Source organism: Metopolophium dirhodum, chromosome 7 (assembly GCF_019925205.1).
Source record: "Metopolophium dirhodum isolate CAU chromosome 7, ASM1992520v1, whole genome shotgun sequence".
NCBI classification, from domain to species: domain Eukaryota; kingdom Metazoa; phylum Arthropoda; class Insecta; order Hemiptera; family Aphididae; genus Metopolophium; species Metopolophium dirhodum.
The window spans coordinates 29,226,173-29,245,606 of record NC_083566.1 but is presented as its reverse complement, the minus strand read 5'-3'; the positions used below and the strand labels follow the sequence as shown (position 1 = coordinate 29,245,606).

The 19,434-nt window shown below is 30.9% G+C and overlaps 3 protein-coding genes across 6 annotated transcripts; 1 reads left to right on the top strand and 2 right to left on the bottom strand.

Annotated features, from left to right (window-relative positions):
- Positions 1 to 336: 336 nt before the first annotated feature.
- Positions 337 to 4,513, bottom strand: LOC132949783 (probable asparagine--tRNA ligase, mitochondrial). Of its 3 annotated transcripts, none has more exons than XM_061020861.1 (5): positions 4,235 to 4,513; positions 3,283 to 4,174; positions 2,254 to 2,383; positions 760 to 1,803; positions 337 to 700 (listed from the first exon to the last, which is right to left on the bottom strand). In XM_061020861.1, the coding sequence occupies exons 3-5, from the start codon at positions 2,374 to 2,376 to the stop codon at positions 431 to 433; spliced, it is 1,437 nt and encodes a 478-aa protein (XP_060876844.1). In that variant the 5' UTR covers positions 2,377 to 2,383; positions 3,283 to 4,174; positions 4,235 to 4,513; the 3' UTR covers positions 337 to 430. The 3 variants fall into 3 exon arrangements, with proteins under 3 accessions (XP_060876844.1, XP_060876843.1, XP_060876842.1); XM_061020860.1 differs by having other exon boundaries at positions 3,283 to 4,198; positions 4,292 to 4,513; XM_061020859.1 differs by lacking the exons at positions 3,283 to 4,174; positions 4,235 to 4,513 and adding an exon at positions 2,868 to 3,202.
- A 136-nt stretch (positions 4,514 to 4,649) lies between these two features.
- On the top strand, positions 4,650 to 10,835 carry LOC132949782 (cytoplasmic FMR1-interacting protein). 2 transcript variants are annotated; one of them, XM_061020857.1, is made up of 13 exons: positions 4,650 to 5,094; positions 5,169 to 5,381; positions 5,473 to 5,652; positions 5,758 to 6,165; positions 6,229 to 6,333; positions 6,435 to 7,176; positions 7,241 to 7,411; positions 7,635 to 8,266; positions 8,342 to 8,675; positions 8,743 to 9,233; positions 9,291 to 9,529; positions 9,598 to 9,745; positions 9,817 to 10,835. In XM_061020857.1, the coding sequence occupies exons 2-13, from the start codon at positions 5,172 to 5,174 to the stop codon at positions 10,012 to 10,014; spliced, it is 3,858 nt and encodes a 1,285-aa protein (XP_060876840.1). In that variant the 5' UTR covers positions 4,650 to 5,094; positions 5,169 to 5,171; the 3' UTR covers positions 10,015 to 10,835. The 2 variants fall into 2 exon arrangements, with proteins under 2 accessions (XP_060876840.1, XP_060876839.1); XM_061020856.1 differs by having other exon boundaries at positions 5,160 to 5,381.
- Positions 10,725 to 13,185, bottom strand: LOC132949784 (WD repeat-containing protein 55 homolog). The gene is made up of 8 exons (XM_061020862.1): positions 12,888 to 13,185; positions 12,632 to 12,775; positions 12,037 to 12,388; positions 11,764 to 11,955; positions 11,629 to 11,702; positions 11,384 to 11,553; positions 11,087 to 11,307; positions 10,725 to 11,019 (listed from the first exon to the last, which is right to left on the bottom strand). Exons 2-8 carry the CDS (start codon positions 12,768 to 12,770, stop codon positions 10,758 to 10,760), a joined length of 1,410 nt encoding a protein of 469 aa, XP_060876845.1. The 5' UTR covers positions 12,771 to 12,775; positions 12,888 to 13,185; the 3' UTR covers positions 10,725 to 10,757.
- Positions 13,186 to 19,434: the final 6,249 nt, after the last annotated feature.

Sequence of the window (19,434 nt, the reverse complement as noted above, 5' to 3'; positions counted from 1 at the left end):
TATTAATTTCCTTTTATTCCGCATATAATATACTTGTGTTTGTATAATATATTTTAAATTAATAATAATAAAAAATTTAGTAATCATTATATTATTAATTACTAGTTTAGTCATCTTTTTAGTGACTGCTAAATACAATTTTGTTGTTGATTATTAATATTGTGTTGGATTTCTTGTTTATAATAAAGAATTATGCTCATTATTTTATGTATTATTTAAAAAAAAAGTATTTTAATATTTCTATTTGAAGATTTTATATAATTGTTTGTAGTGCCTGACGGCCAATTAATAGTAAAAATGTTTTGTGTTTTGTGAGGTTAAATCAAGAGGATAACATTTAAAATAAAATATATATTCAAATAAATCTTATTGATAGTACATTCAATAGTACATAACTACAGTAAACAAGTTTTGTTATTAAATTCAATATTTACATTTTACAGTTATGTGGCCATCTTGGAAATGCAATGGTATCTTTAATATTCTGTACATCTAACAATACTTGAAGAAATCGTTCAAAACCTATGCCAAAACCAGCAGTAGACACATTCCCAAATTTTCTTAATTCTAAATACCAATGAAGTTTGTCTTCTAATCCTACAAAAGATAATTTTTCTTTCAAAACGTCATAATCATCTTCTCGCACACTTCCACCGCATAATTCACCAACATTTGGACACAATAGGTCTACAGCATACACCTAAACAATAACAACACAAATATTATTTTTTATATTAATTAGTTGAATATTTAACACACCAATGATTTGTTATTAGGTATAGCTTTAGTATAAAATGGTTTTAAATCTTTAGGCCAATCCACGACAAAAATAGGTTTCTGACCGTTATATTTCACCAAAAACAATTCATGTTCTTTAGCCAAAGGTTTGCCTCGAATCATTGAGTTTTTAAAGCAATTTTCTTTTTCTAATACATCACATGCTTTTTGGTAACTAATTACTTCATAAGGAACATTAACCATATTCACAGGGTCATTGTCTTTAGAAGCACCTATGATGTTTCTGTAATGGCCTATTTCATCACTAGATTTCTCCAAAAGTTGTTTTACAACTGTAGATGTAGTTTTTTCTATTGAACTCAAGAGTTCTTCTGTATTGTCAATAAAAGCTTGCTCAGCTTCAATCATATAAAATTCGGATAAATGTAATCTAGACTTTGAATTTTCTGCTCTAAATGTTGGCCCTAATGTGTAAACTTTAGTTAGAGCCCGCGCCATACATTCTAAATGCAACTGTCCAGATACTGTTAAATACGTTTGCCCATTAAAAAAAGCTTCCATAGGTGACTGATGATCTTTTGTAATCATTTCTTTAACTAAATTTTCACTATCTGGTTTAACTGCAAATACTTCACCAGCTCCTTCACAATCATTAGAAGATAATACTGGAGCATTTATTTCTATAAAATTGTCTTCAGCAAATCTATTTCTAACAGCACTAGACAATTTGTCTCTGAGCCTAAGTAGACTACTAAATGTTGCTGTACGTGGACGAATATGTAAATGTTGTCTGACATATTCTGGATGGTAAGTTTTTCGAGGTGCAAATGGATAACCATCTTGGACAACACATGATCCATAAACATTAATAGATTCTGCTACCAATTCCAGTTGATAGTTAGGGTTTCTAACTAAGACACCCTCAGCTTCAAAGGAACATCCATAGGTCAATGAAGCTGGAATCTTATTTTTAGGTATTACTACTTGTAGACGACGATGTGTAGAACCATCATCTAAGTCCACAAATATGTTTTCTTTCATTTTTCGCATTGCTTTTGCCCAACCCTAAAATTCAAACAAACAACAATTATTAGTAAAATACAAAGTTAATTAATAGATATAGATTATAATTAAGAACTTTTTTAATATAAATCATACAATCATGTATAATCATAATACAACCAAATAATAGTTGTACTTATTAAAAATAAGGTAAAATAACTAAGAAATATTTACTATGATATTTTATAGTTTGATTATTATTTATTAGGTATGTTTTTTCAGTTTTAACAATTTAATACTAATTTATAGATACTACAATAGATAGAAAAAAAATATTATGCATTGTAATTGGTTTTACATGGGTCATAGACTGAATAAATTAATAACCAAGTCATAAAATTACCAATATTACTTAAGAAAAAACTAAGTTTTATAGGCAATACTTACTAATTATTAAGTTTGATTAAAATTATTTAGATAGGTATATCCATTTAATTTTTTGATAGGTATTACCTTTAATTTTTTTTTACAACCCTCGGGTTGAGTATTTAAAATGTCTTTTACTGAACAACTGGAATACAGATGCCTGCTCAGAGTATATCTGCATGGTAAACTTAATAGTTTCATATTCATCATTTACTACCTGAAATTGGAAATAATATGATTATTTATTTCATAACAATAATCAATATACCCTTGTAAAATATAGTGAAATTATAAAGTGATCTACACTTGTAATAGTATTCGACCAAGATAACACATTTTTGTTAGTGTATTCTAATAATTTTTGTTACAAATTCTTAAATTAATTAATCCATTAAATAAATGTTGTTTTTTAAATGTAAATAAGGTATCAATTGTTTTAAATTTGAAAGATTATAAACGAGTATTGTTGGTACAATTATACCAATTAAATTAAATATTCAAATATTTAGTATATTATTCTGAAAATTAAAATTCAAAAATATGATCATATATTTTGGATTTGTAAAATTGTAGCCACATTAAAGATCTAGAGTTCAGATTTTTTAACCTGAATCGTGAATTTATTATTATAAATTTATAACCACGATCGTGAGTATAGATTGGAACTTGCAAAAAAAAATTTATTTTGAAATAACTAATACCTATTGATGCTAGAAACAAGTTTGCGGCACAACCATAACACAAAGATGAATTTAATTTTATAAATTATTATTAATTTAACTAAAAAAAAACAAAATAAAATCAATTTGTCTGATATTTAAAAAATATATATAATATATAGGCGAATAATAAATATTGTAAATTCAATTTTAACAACAATTTATAGTATAGTTTATAATTTAAATAATTAAAGTTTATATATTCTGTCGTGGTATACACTTGAAGAGTAACAACTAGTAAGCACGATTATAAACCAAAGTTCTTTATAGTTCATAATCGTGATACTGATTTGCTTAACAATGTAACTGTTATTATAGTTATCACGTCAAAATGAATACCACGGACCACGGCCTTAGATATAATCATATTTATAATGATATCATGGATATAATGTACTTATGTACTGGAAACGAGCAGATTATCACGGCCACGAATGTATGTCCAAGAGGCAAAGTGCGGGGGGTCGCTATGTGTTCCTGGAGTTCACAGCGCCCTCTGCATTTAACACGGACTAAGATACAAATTGTGTGTAGCCAAATAAAACCACCGGTAGCGCTGAAAACTTCAAGAACACGAATCTCTTCGCAGGAAAAATTTTTTGTCGGATCCATATCCGTGACGTCACTGTTATCTATGCACGTCTCTGTGATACCATTCTGTATTATCAGCGATACAATAATATTGATACTAATATTGAATGTCGTCGTCTTTTTAATAATTTAAATATATTTTTATTAATTAATTATTAAAATGTTTAATTGATACCAATATTGAATGTAGAAATTGTACAACCGTTTTAGATTATTGTTATAGCTGTAGCTTACATTTAAAATATAAATGATTATAAGAAATGCTTATTAAATTTGAAAATATAAACTTCTTAGTTATATTTCAAAATAGGAATAAATAAATAATAATAACAATCACTATTCACTATAATACATAAACCTAGTGGTCATTTTGGTTACAATTATAATAATATACAGCTCTGACATAATATAAAAAAAAATAGTAAACAATTATTATATAATGTAATATCAAAAAATTGAATTGTCAATCATAAATCACTTAGTTAAAAATTAAAATGTAAATAATTTATATATAATGATAATTTATAAATAGGAGTGGTCAAACATTTGTGTATTACTTATAAATAATGTTTCATTGGAAGAATTCCTTAGTGATTCTCTAATATGTTTACTTTCAGTAGATGATAAAGTAGGTGATTCAATTCTTTTTCTTTTGTTGGTAAAAAATCTGGTTTGAGGTTCAATATTTCTCTTCTTTCCTACATTTGAAGTATTTTTAAAATCTGTATTTTTGGCAAATTTCGAAATTATTTTATTACATTGTTTTACTATATATTTTTGATCTATGTCATTTAACTTTGTACGATTAACCATACCAAGTATTGACTCGAGTTTATGTGTAATTTCTGTATTCCCATAATCTTCATCTAAATCTGGTTATATTATCTAGGTATATTTATATGTTTAATCCTATGGTGCTTATTTAAACCGGAAATAGAATTATAATTTGAATCGCAAACTTCACAATTAAACATTTTAATAATTAATTAATAAAAATATATTTAAATTATTAAAAAGACGACGAATCTTTATCTTATTACATTCAATATTAGTATCAATATTATTGTATCGCTGATAATACAGAATGGTATCACAGAGACGTGCATAGATAACAGTGACGTCACGGATATGGATCCAACAAAAATTTTTTCCTGCGAAGAGACATTCGTACGTTACCAACATCCTATCAGATTACGGATACGGTACAATTTTTTGAGTACAATACTTCATACATAGAGGGATACATAAACCAGATGATCGAGTGTCGCTTCAATAGTTCCATATTGTTCTGTGCTGTAATATAAATTGTAGTCGAAGTCTGGGTAACATAAATACTTTGTTGTTTTAATGATTGTGGTGGAATTGCTGGTCCTGACGAAACCATTTTTATCTGATAAGTTAATTTACTCAAGTATTGGGTTTGTTTACAATTTTCAATTTATTTCCATTTTAATTATGGCGTTCTTGAATCAATTAAACAATTAAAATATGATTACGTACATTACTCGTTTAATATTACCAGTTTAATCTATAATGCCTATCTAAACCATTTATACGCATTTCGTTTTGTTAAAAACCTAAAAATTGAAAAGACTCACCTGGAAGTTGGAACACAGCGGTAATTCACAATAACTGTTAATAACAATTATATCTTAAGTTTTTCTAATTGTAATGTGTTATTAGTATTTTTAGAATATGGCCACAGACAAGGTGACACTGACAGATGCTTTGTCGAATGTGGACGTGCTCGATGAACTCACACTGCCTGATGAACAACCATGTATAGAAGCACAACCGTGTTCAATTCTTTATCAAGCTGATTTTGATACAAATTTCGAAGACCGTAATGGATTTGTAACAGGCATAGCAAAATATATTGAAGAAGCCACTGTTCACGCCAGTCTTGTAATATGAAAATTTATAACTTGTTGATTGCTGAATGTGTTTATATTTATAATATATAATATATATTTTTATTTTTATGGCCTTTTTTTAGAATGAATTATTGGAAGAAGGACAAGTGCATGCGGTCATGCTTTATACCTGGCGTTGTTGTTCAAGAGCAATTCCACAGCCAAAATCCAATGAACAACCTAATCGAGTTGAGATATATGAGAAAACTGTTGAGGTTTTAGGACCAGAAGTTAACAAACTACTTCAGTTCATGTATTTCCAAGTAATTAAATCAAATTGTCTTTCTATCTCTTACAGAAATTATATTATGTACTGCTTTTGCTTAGAAATAAGAATGTTCGTTATTATTATTTTTATTGTTTATTAGAGGAAAGCAATCGAACGGTTTTGTGGAGAAGTTAAACGTTTGTGCCATGCTGAAAAACGAAAAGACTTTATATCTGAAGCATATATACTAACGCTCGGAAAATTTATTAATATGTTTGCTGTGCTTGATGAACTGAAAAATATGAAATCTAGTGTAAAAAATGATTATTCGAGCTATCGCCGAGCCGCTCAATTTTTGAAAGTGATGGCAGACTCTCATACACTTCAGGAATCTCAAAATTTATCTATGTTCTTGGCCACACAGAATAAAATTAGAGACACAGTTAAAGAAAATTTAGAAAAAATTCCTGCGTATGAAGAACTTTTATCAGATGTTGTCAATTTGTGTGTCCAAATGTTTGAATCAAAAATGTACCTTACTCCATCAGAAAAACATATGCTTGTTAAGGTAAATATGAATACTGCTATATTTCATTTTGCTTTGTAAAATTCATATCTATTTTATTTATAGGTTATGGGATTTGGATTGTTCCTCATGGATAATGAACTATGTAATATTAATAAATTAGATCAGAAGAAAAAACTGAATTTAGGCAAAATTGACAGAATTTTTAAGGTTTAAAATTATTTCATTTGTTGAATATTTAATATATATTTTGTGTTGAATTGTTAATAAATTATTATTAATATGAATTATTTATTTTATTTATTTATTAGAATCTAGAAGTTGTCCCTCTATTTGGAGACATGCAGATAGCACCATTTAATTATATCAAGCGATCTAAACATTTTGAACCAGGACGTTGGCCTCTATCTAGTTCACCGCAAATTAGTCCACAAGCGGATCTCATGGTGCATTTACCTCAAATAAGAGAAGATCATGTAAAGTATATCAGTGAATTGGCTCGTTATAGTAATGAAGTAACTACTACGTATAAAGAAACAAGAACAGATACTGAAAACAAAGATACAGCTGAATTGGCATTAAGGGGGTTACAACTTCTGTCTGAGTGGACAAGTGTTGTGACAGAACTCTATTCTTGGAAATTACTTCATCCTACTGATCACCATCAAAACAAAGAATGTCCTGTCGAAGCTGAAGAATATGAACGAGCCACACGTTACAATTATACAGATGAAGAAAAATTTGCACTTATTGAAGTAATAGCAATGATAAAAGGATTACAAGTTCTTATGGCTCGAATGGAAACAGTTTTTACTGACACTATTCGTCGTAATATCTATGCAGAATTACAAGATTTTGTTCAATTAACATTGAGGGAACCATTAAGAAAGGCTATTAAGAATAAAAGAGATCTTATTAGAAGTATACTCGTTTCAGTTCGAGAAACTTGTGCTGACTGGCAAAGAGGTGTAGAGCCGTCAGCAGATCCAGCTTTGAAAGGGAAAAAGGATCCAGATGTTGGATTCGGAATTAAAGTGCCTAGAAGGAATGTTGGTAAGTCTTAAATTGTAATAATATTAAAAATAACACATCCAATTTTGTGTTTCCTTTTTTTTAGGCCCTTCATCTACTCAACTCTACATGGTTAGAACAATGTTGGAATCATTAATTGCAGATAAATCTGGTGGTAAACGTACTTTACGAAAAGATATTGATGGACAATACCTGATGCAAATTGATCAATTTCATAAGACTTCATTTTTTTGGAGCTATCTCCTTGGATTTAGTCGTATGTATACATAACTTAATATTTATAATTGGATATTTTGTTTGTTATTACTATAATATTATATTATTACCAGTAGATATATTACTTGTTTGTTGTACCTATTGATATATTCATAATAAACAAGTTTCATACTAGCAATAAATATTTGTCCCAGTTAAATTGTCTAGTTTTTCCCTTATTATATATTCTTATATAATATTATTATTCATCAAATTTTATTTAGAGTCATTACAACACTGTTGTGATCTTTCACAACTATGGTATCGTGAGTTTTATTTGGAAATGACCATGGCAAGACGTATTCAAAAATGTACTGTTAAACATCAGCACAATGAAGAATGCAGTGATTTAATTACAATGGAAAAAAGAATTCAGTTTCCGATTGAAATGTCAATGCCTTGGATATTGACTGATCATATTTTGAAGACAAAAGAACCATCCATGATGGAATACGTCTTATATCCGTTAGATTTGTACAATGACAGTGCTCATTATGCTTTAACTGTATTCCGCAAACAGTTTCTATATGATGAAGTTGAGGCTGAAGTGAATCTTTGCTTTGATCAATTTGTTTACAAATTAAGTGAGCAAATCTTTGCTCACTATAAACAGTTAGCATCAAGTATATTATTGGACAAGAGATTCCGTGTAGAGTGTGTTGCTATGGGTACATACCTTATTTTATATCCAAGAGCAAACAGATATGAAACTCTGTTAAAACAACGACACGTGCAATTATTGGGGCGTAGTGTAGATTTAAACAAACTGATTACACAGCGAGTTAATGCAGATATGTTAAAGTCTCTGGAACTAGCTATTGCAAAATTTGAAGGTGGTGATATCACTGGTATTGTGGTATGTTATTTCTTAACTTTATTTTTTATCGATTGTTAGAATTCTATACAATTTAATCATGTTTTTTTATTATAGGAATTGGAAGGTATTATGCAAGTAAACAGATTGTGTCACAAATTGTTATGTAAACATCTAGCTTTGGATGAATTTGATGCCATGTTCCGTGAGGCTAATCATAATGTGCTGGCTCCATATGGCCGTATCACTTTGCATGTTTTTTGGGAATTAAATTATGATTTTTTACCAAACTATTGTTATAATGCCGCTACCAATCGTTTTGTTAAATGTCGAGGCATAAGTTTTACACAACCTGTACAAAGGGATAAACCTCCTCAAATGGGACACCAATATTTGTGGGGCAGTAAACAATTGAATCTTGCGTATACTACTATTTACGGACAGTATACTGGTAAATATTATTATTTTTCATTATTATTTTTAAACTGTTATTATTAATTGATTTTTTTCTAATTTAGGATTTGTTGGTGCCCCACATTTCCGTACTATGTGTAAAATGTTAGGTTATCAAGGAATTGCTGTTGTTATGGAAGAGTTGTTAAAAATAGTCAAGTCATTGATTCAGGGGAATCTTTTACAATTTGCAAAAACATTAATGGAAGCTATGCCCAGGCAATGCAAATTGCCACGATATGATTATGGATCACCTGGTGTTCTAGGTTATTACCATGCCCAGCTTAATGATATAGTGCAATACCCTGATGCAAAGACCGAATTGTTTCACAATTTTCGAGAATTAGGCAACACAATTCTATTTTGTTTGTTGATGGAACAAGCATTATCTCAAGAAGAAGTTTGCGACCTTCTACATGCTGCACCATTCCAGAATATTTTACCTAGACCTTTTACTAAGGAAGGTGAAAAGACAGAAAGTAAACAAAAACGTTTAGAAGCAAAGTATGCTGCTTTACAAATTGTTCCTAATATTGAGCGATATGGAACAGCTAAAGTTAGTAATATAAATAAACATATTAAATTATTATTTATATTTTAATTTTAATTTTAGCAAGTTACAATAGCTCGTGATGGAGACCTATTAACACGTGAGCGTTTATGTTGTGGTCTATCGATATTTGAAGTGGTACTTTCAAGACTTCGAGGTATGTTAGATGACCCTGTATGGGTGGGTCCACCACCTCAAAATGGCGTAATGAACATAGACGAGTGTACAGAATTTCATAGACTATGGTCGGCGCTTCAATTTGTGTATTGTATACCGGTGGGTGATACGGAGTTTACTGTTGAGTAAGTACATTCATTCATTACTGTTATAGTATAGATTTAGCACATACATTTCTATTATTCATATTTAGGGAGCTTTTTGGCGAAGGACTTCATTGGGCAGGTTGTACTATGATTGTTTTACTTGGCCAACAGAGAAGATTTGAGGCACTTGACTTTTGCTATCACATACTTCGAGTCCAACGAGTTGACAGCAAAGATGATAATGTCAAAGGAATTGTATGTATACATATATTGTATGGTATACATTTTAAGCCATACAGACTTTACAAATGGTTTTTTTTTCACAGCATTTGAAACGTATGGTTGACAGAATACGTCGTTTTCAAGTACTGAATTCACAGATTTTTGCTACATTGAACAAATATTTAAAAGCTAATGAAACAGATGCTAGCGCAGTAGAACATGTTAGATGTTTTCCACCTCCTGTACATCCATCTCATCCTTCATCACATTATTATAGACCTGATCAAACTGGGTCAAGATAAACTCTTGATTACTCCTTGAAGTATTTTGAATTTATTATACTAAATATCTACCTACCAACTATGTGCGTTTTAATTTATTTTATATTTATACTTATTTTTAAATGTATAATTATTAATTATTATTGGATTTTAACTATAACTAATTATATTTAACTTTTAAATAATTAGATATATATTATCATGATAAGTATTTCCCATTTTTTTTTAATAATTAGTTAGCAATTTAATTTTGTAATAATTTATTATATTTATTTTATTAGTTGGTTTTTATAGTCAAAATCTTTAATTGATCATCGGTTACTCTATTAAGATATTAATCAAGCATTCCATTTTAACATTGAATTATTTATTATTAGAAATTCAAATTATTAAATAAAAATATTTTTTTTAATTCAGAGGATTTATCAAAAAAAAAAAAAGGGTCTGTTAGATACTTTTGGATCAATTCATTAAGTGATGTTTACAGAAGCTACTCAATTTCAATTATATAGTTTCGATAGTGTTTGGTAATATACTGGTTGTTAAATTTGACATAGAAGTCAATTTAAATCAAATAAGAATTATTCTTTTTCTTAAGTAATTTACACAAGTATATATTTGAAAATTAAAAAATATAGATATATATCAAATAAAATCATATATGATAAAATGTTTTATCAGTTTTTTTGAAAGTGGATCTAATAAAAATTGTAGTCTTTACATTATCTATATAGTTTTATGTACAACGCACCATTTACAAATATTTATTGAAGACCAGAAAAGAAGTCTGTAGCATTAACAACATTTGATGATGGCAAATTAAATTCTTTTGTATTAATCTTCTTAAAGTGGTTTTTTAAATCAAAATCCTCAAAGAATTCTATGTTCCAAAATTTAACAATACTACTGAAATAAGATGTCGAAGCTATTAAATGGCCATTGTCTGATATATCCATAAGATCAACAGACATATCTTGATGATGACCAACAATTCCCAAATGACAGTTGGGAAATAAATTTGTTGCCCTAAATAATGAATGTTATAATTTTAGTTTTCTGTCAGTGAGAAAAACAAAATATATATTTATCATACCTGATTTTTCCATTATCTAAAGCACTTAATATAATATTTTCTGTAACTGGAACTAATCTGTTTACTGCGGCACCCTTATCAACACAGGGGAATTCATCGTTGAACATACTGAAGTCTCCTGTACTAAATGTAATCAGTGATCCTTCACCAGTACCACATACTACTTTTGTTTTTCGTTTCATTGTTACACAGCTAGTTAGTACAGATTTATATGGTTCTGACTGAAAAAAAATATTAAAAATATAATTTTATTACAGTTCTAATAATGCACACAAAAGTAAAAATATATTAAAATACCTGGACAACCATTTTTTTTGTTGATAAGTCAATAATGGTCAATGTACCATCACCAGAAGCACAAGCTAAAGTGGGTTGATTGTTACTATTATTAATAGTGATCATTGAATTAATACTATCCTCAGTTTTCTTTAATGAAAATCTACACCCGTTTGCTCGTATATCCCAAACTGGAAAATATAAATTAAACTAATTATCAACGTATATTAAATAACAATAAAATATGTGACTGTGTTATGTTTTACCATTAACTACACCATCTTCATCACCAGTAGCAAACAAATTTTCATCAATAAAAGAAAGTGCTGTTACAAAACTCCTATAAAAGGAAATGCTTTAAACTTAAATTATGGACATTTATTAAGTTTGAATTAACTAACCCAGCTGTATGAGCTTTTTCAAAGTATACTTTCATTTTTCCTGTTTCGGCATCAGACACTGAGACATTATTGTCCTTACAAGCAGAATAAATTAAATCACCAGTTTCATTAAAATCTAATACCATAACTTTTTTTAAATGAACATTATCATTTGTCCTCAAATGCTCATTCATTTCATTACTATACTTATACCTATAAATAAAACAAGAAGTATTTATATTATAAATACATACTTTTACCTAATATTCTTTAATTAGGAAAAAATGTGCATACATAGCAATATCACCATTTGATAGCCCAAGAGCAATAACATTTGTATTCGGATGAAAAGAAAATCCACCAATTAGGACATTCCCAACAGATAAATTAGGTGGATGATTTCTATTTTTATCTGAACTAGCTGAAACAAAAGCTGCTACCACCTCATCTTCTTCCTCTTCTAATTCTTCCTCTTCGTCATCATCCCCATTGCCGCTGCCATCAACATTCTCTTCTTCATCGTTGTCATCATCATCGTCGTCGTCGTCGTCGTCGTCATCATCATCATCATCATCATCATCATCCTCGTCTTCTTCTCCTTCAATATCATCATCACTTACTTCATCATCGTCTTGTAAGATAACAGCTGCAATATTAATTGAGTAAGAATAATAAAGAGACAGCATAATAAACTGTTATCTCTAAGAAATATGTGGCTTTGGTTAGGCTATGCCAATACATTAGATTAAAACTATAGGTCTATGATTATAAAAGTAATTAGATAAACAATGGTAGTCTATTAAAGGTAAAATAATACACATTAATTTATTTCAAAAATATTAATAATAAAAGCATCATTGGTATACTCAAGATGGATCGTAAAATTTACCTAAACTTGAATCTGATGAGGACTCATTGTCAGAATTTAAGTGATAAATGTCTTCGTCACTTTGTTCCTCCTCAGGCGCACCTTCTTCGTCAGATATTGGCGAGTCGTCGGCGGGTTTCTGAAAATCAGGCATACACATTTCACCTGTAACACAATATTTTATGTAAACAATAAATATAAAAATAATTTCTATTTAAACCCAATTTTTAATTTAGAAATATTTTAAAATCTATCAATGTTAGAACCAAGTACTTACCCTATTGATAACTTGACCCTACAACGATAACAATCAGTTTGCGAATTAAAATACGAATTAAAAACAAAAATAATTGTGTAAATTCAAGTTGTGATTTAGTTATTGATTATTTGAGTAAAGTAGTAAACCGCAAATTTGTAGACAGTTGTGAACACAAGACACTAGACAGTAGACGGTAGTCGGTATATTGAGTACGTCGTGGTCGTCATTTGTATATAAAAATCGATACGGTGGATATCATGTCAGATGAATGATGATAATAATGTAAAATAATATAAAATATAGTTGCAAAAGATAAAGAACTGCACTATTCGTGTGATTAATTGAACTTAGAACTGGTTACTCGTTTAGGCATAAACGATTTTTGTATTTCAATTCACAGTTTTTATCAAGGTATATGAAGTTACGAACGATAATTAATTGATAATAAAAAAATGTGAAATGAAATTTCAAAATACGCATCAGCGTATAGATAGATTCTATATTTCTATCTTAAACCGTGGCGTATAGTAAACTAAAAGGTTAGATATCACATAAATACATAATCGGATAATCCAAATTTGAACTTCTAATATATATTATTATTTATCATTATCATTATATAGTAATTAAAAACAAGAATAGCTAATTATGTATTTATTATACAGTATATTTTTCAATATATATTTACAGAGCTTATAGAAAGCTGCTATTTTTTTCTTTAAGGTATCATGGTATAGGTTCTCCACTTATATACTTTAATACTTTATGATATCTAAATATCTTTACCGCTGATTTACCTACAAGTTACAATTAACCAAACTCTCCTTGCCTCATTTGCTGACGAGTGACGACACAGCAATACTTACGTCAAATAATATTTCTGATATCGCGTCTCAAAATCTACACTTACATCTAAATAAAATAGAACTTCGGGGAAAAACTGGAAAATCAAAATCAAAGACGATGATTTTGCTAATGTGAACTTTTTCCTAAACAAAATGGAATGCCCCCACTAAAATTCAATAACAAACCAATTCAACTGCACCAGTCAACAAAATACAAACATTTTTTTAGTTTTTTTTTACCTTTTGTAACAAGTGTGAGCTCAGGAGGGCATCTATTTTGTGTTTGTCTGCCCATTAAGGGATTACATTAAAGAGCAACACTCCTCTTTTATTTGTATTGTTTAACACTTGGCCAGCTCCTGAATGAGGCATAAACTAGACTCGGCTGCAATGTAAATACCACTACTATGATTCGCTGTCTTTTTTGAGAAGAAAATCTAAACCGCTTTCTTTTTTCTGAATTCTCTTCACCCCATCACCCACGTAAGTCATAAGTGAGTACATTCGATAATGATGTTTTATTGGCCAAGTGTTAAACAATACAAATAAAAGAAGAGTGTTGCTCTTTAATGTAGGAGTGCAGTGAGGTTATGAATTAAAAAATAGCAGACTTGGCCACGATGTAGATTTCACGACTTTGATAGGCCGACTTTTTTGGGAGGGAGATTGGAACTTGTCCTTTTTTCACCGTTAGGTTTTTATTGGGAATATCATTTATTTTAGCGGGCTTCAGCATCGTGGACGACGTGTTATATTTTTTTTTTTTTTATATGTCGTAGATTTTCTTTTGTAAGACCGTTTGGGTATCTGTCGAGGAGCTGAAAGATTCTTGGGCGCTTGAGCGTTGTCAATACCAGACAAGATAGCCAAGTACAATCTCTCATTTTTTGTCGTCGAGACTTTTTAGATAGAATAGTTGTTAAGTCTGGCCTATACAAAGTTCTTAGACGGTTATATTCAACAATTGCACTATCCTTGGCTTTCACCTGACAAGGATCAAAATTAATTAAGTGAACTTCCTGGAGGCTTGTCACCATGGAGAGAACCACGTATGCTTGACCATACGAGAATGTAGAGTTGCTGACATCTAACAAACCACACCAACACGATGCGTCGCTATTACGATACGGATAATAATTCCATTCAATTCATAAGAGTATGCAATTTTTCATCAATGTTTTCTTATGACGTTATCACGTAAAATTATCCTTGGTAAACCGACGAATATTATTACAATATTCTGTATTTGAATAATTATATTATATTTTGTATTTGAATAAAATAAATGTACGAAAACATTATTATGTTTTATAAATATATATATAAGTCAACTACAGACAATTTCTTATTACCATATTGTATCACTGTTTGAAAGAAAACGTTTATGCGTGCCACTTCATACGTTTAGAAATACAATCTCTAAAGCGGCATTAATTTTTAAAAAATTAAAATTTTTAGATTTTTCCCTTTAGTCACACTGTAAAACCTACCTTCGTGTAAATTTCACGTTTCTACCTATATATGGGATAGTCTTATAGTATTGATGATGAGTGAGTGAGTGAGTGAGTGAATGAGTGAGTGAATGAGTAACAATATTGCAAATTTTGAAATCCTCCCATTTTGAAATGGCACAATATTAAGGGCTCATTTTCTTACAGCGTCCTAAGCTACACCAGATTAATCTGTATTTTAAATTTAAAAAGTTTATCTTAAGAGGAGAAACAGAGATATTTGGGTTAGAAAAACTGGGTGAATTGGTTCGTGTAAAGATACACTGGCATTGCTGGAACTTAGCCTGGTGCACTGCCTCATAACATAATTATTTCCACGATAAAATGACTTTATTAAAAAACAATTGATTGTCTAATGTATGTTGACATTTTTCGGGAATAATAATTTCAGAAATTGATTTTGGACGCTGACATTATCGATTCTTGATAAATTATTGATGCATATCATTAGTTTCATCGGCTTTTCGTTTAATGCCTTGTTTAATTTTTTTAATTTGTAAATATTGTGGGTTTGGCCCATGAGAATGTTGGTTGATTGAAAAAGGCTTACCTTTTGGATCAATAATATGAATATTATTTTTAATAATAGTCTGTATCAGCACTCCACATCGATAAATCCAATAAAGCACAAGATTATCTTCAATTTTTTGTTGGTATTGTCTATTGAATATGTATAAACAGCCATTTATATCCATTGTACCACGCTTTTCATGAATGGATGGAGTCAAACTTAATTCCATTTTCATTAAATTAGGTAAATAAAAATTTAACTCGTAGACTGAGTATGACTTATGACAAATTATATACCTGTTTCATGTTTGTCTGTCGCACGATATAGGTACTTGTGCATCCCCACGCAACATCGATAATAAAGATTACATTTAGCTGAAACGATTAAACGATAAGGAACAATATTGGTTTTATAGGTAAAGGTAATAAGTTATTACTAATAACTAATAGGTACCTATATGTACTCCAAATATTTTGCTACCTAATCTAATATAGCCTATAGGTATGGAAAATAAATATTATAACACATGATGTTTATGAGAAATACATTTTATAACACATCACTTTTATGAGACATAAATTGATGACACTTGACTTTCAAACACTTGACATAGTACCATATAAAGTACCTTAAGTACCTATATATGATTGAAATGGTACCGATCCGAGACGGTCCGTCTGTTAGAAAATGAATTCAACTAACAATATTTATTAATGTTTATTATCCTCTACTTTTTACATAAAGTATACAAAAACAACAACTCGTATCTATATAATGGTTAGCCCGTGGTGGACCGGGAAATTGTTATCATCCTGGTAGGTCGTCGTTGATCTTTCGTAGTAGTCTCGATCTGTCGCCAAGTCCTGGATGTTGATTTGATCCGCCGATGCTACAAGATAATACCAAGTTCCAGGTAAGGATCCGATTCGTCGTAAGGTATCACCACGTCCTAGGTCTCGATCCGATGCTTCGATGCATCGAGATGCAGTCCGTTCCGAGAAGTTGGCTTATTCTGCCAAAGTATGGTACGGCGTCCACGATGCGATGTCATTACACTCCAGTGTAGGTGGTGTTCACACAGCGTACAAGTCACTTTCCCAAATAACAACTTATCTGTGTGTTATTTGGATGCGCCCCAAAATATAACCGGATAACTCAACTGAGTGCTGTTCATATCTGTACCAGAGGTGGACAACTCAATTACGTGTCACGGCACCGAACCTTACTCGGACAACTAAAATAAGTGCCATGTTAAGCCCCGGGATATGTGACGCTTGTACCGTGTCTTGAATGTGTCGGTGGTAGGTATTTGGACAACTCAATTAAGAGCCAGACTTACGGTCGATGTTCCGATTTCCATGAAACTCCTTTCATTCAATTCTATTTATTGATAAATGCAATTTGAATTGAAGGATAGGGAACGTTGGTCGTGCTGCTGCTCTTCGCCATTATATGTTGTTTGAGCTCACAGCAGACCGGACTATAGCTCACGTTACTTCACACCATGTTGTTCATGCTAGTTGCTAGTCGCCTGCGAAATTATATACTCTGGGCCATCTAAGAGTGAACCACTTTCGCGCACGCAGACTGAGCCACCGGACAGTACCTGACCCCGCATGCGATGACTATGCATTCTGTGATTGGCCGACAGTCATCGCCGGCCGTCGTCGGTCGTTGGGTGCCTGTGCTAACGCTATTACCGATGTCCGGATTGTGATGCGCAGAAAAAATGTGTATTGGTCGGTCGGGTGGTTCACTCTTAGATGGAACCGAGTATAGTCCGGTCTGCCGTGAGTTCGCTCTTTTGTTACAATTTGTCTGTAGTTGTCACTGCGTACCACAGATTATATGAAAATATATAGTTATTTCATATAATCTGTGTGCGTACTGTACTATGCACTGAGCGCGCTCTGTTGTTTTAATTTGTATGGTAATGTTAATTTCTGTCAGCAACACTCTGCTATCTAGTGGATGTTTGCCCCGGAACATGATGTAAGTAACTATAATAGCATAATATTATATAGGTTAGGTTTGTGTTTATTTATATATCATATGAATGAATTCACTCATTTTTGAGAAGGACTGGATACTAGAAATCGGAACTATTTTATGGTTCATGGGACGTATAAGGACCCTGTGCAAAGAATAAGCGACTATATAAATCTAGTAAGGAAAGTAGAACAATACAAGATGAAGTGGGTTTACATGAAATTTGGGGGAAATATGTTGGTACAACAAAGGTGTCCCAAACAACTAGTTTGGAAAGTGCAAACTGCAAACATGATCACAGATTCAAAGATTAGGAACAATCTTTAGTATGCATGAATTAATCATCTATATGGTAAAGGAATTCAGAATTATTAATCCAAGAATATTAAGGCTAACCTGCAGTAGCGTACGCAGGATTTTAGTTCGGTTAGGGTTTCACCTGAGTAAATAATTTAAATAATTTTTTTCTAAACAGTTTTTATATAATTAGTTATAACAAATTATAGTTAGTCTCAAATTTAGTCTACATTTAGAACTCTCGAGTGTTCAACCCGGACACTTCGTCATCTATAGAGCTTCTTCGGGTCGTAATAAACTTGATAATAATCGATGGACGATGATACACGATGATACACCATATGACGGTTATGGCAGACATTTAGCGATGTTCTAAATTACCCAAAAAACTGAAACTATGACTATCTACGTATTTGGCATATTTAACAATTAATAAAATGGTAAACATATTAAAAATTAACATTTATTGAAAAAGACATCAATAAAAGCCACATAATGGTATGGGACATTCTTGCATTAAAATCATAATTAAAATCAATATAAATATTTATAGAAAATGACAAAATCGTCCAATGATAATAGTTTATAATTTATACAAAATGAATACACAAATTTGCTGTCTCCCAAAAAAATGCTGCCCGGGGCAATTAGATTGCTTCAATCTATCAAAATTATCTGCCAAGAGATAGCTTGGCTTCTAAGCGTTTTGTATAAAATCTTCTCTAACTGCATTCTTCTGCAAAATTGATGGGATCTAGATTTTTATAAAGGGATTTCAAGGTACAGTTGTATACTATTACGTCCGGTTACCACATAATATGAAGCAGAAACGTGGCAATTACAAAATATATGATGAATTAAAATTTTTAGTCAGGGAGACGAAAATTTTGAGGACAGTTAATGGACCAATAAAGGATTTCAACTGCAATGAGCTGAGAATTATAATGAATAATAAACTAGGAATTTTTGCCTCGGGATTTTTATAAGGCCCTTAGCCAGGGCCGGCTCGAAGGCGGTTCGAGTTGATCAGTGACACAGGGCCCCGCTGGCCGTGGTTTGTTGCAAAAAGAAATTATCGGATATTAATTTAATACGGATTAAAAATTGGTGGGTTTGGTCACAATACCACTATTCGTCAAAAACGTATACGTTTTTACCATAGTGCATTATTATAGCTTGGTTTTTACCACAGACACTAACGTACTATATAAAATATTATAGATATATGTGGTTTTTACCCGTCCTTCATAAACGGTTAGGAGGTACCTATAGCGGACAGTGTGCCTCGAGTACTCTACTCATTTATTCGTACCCGTGAATACGCCACGTACGACATAGATAAAACGCGTTTACGCAGTCTGAGTAGAACTCGCTCAATTTTGGTTCTAGAGTATAAGTACCTATTATAAAAT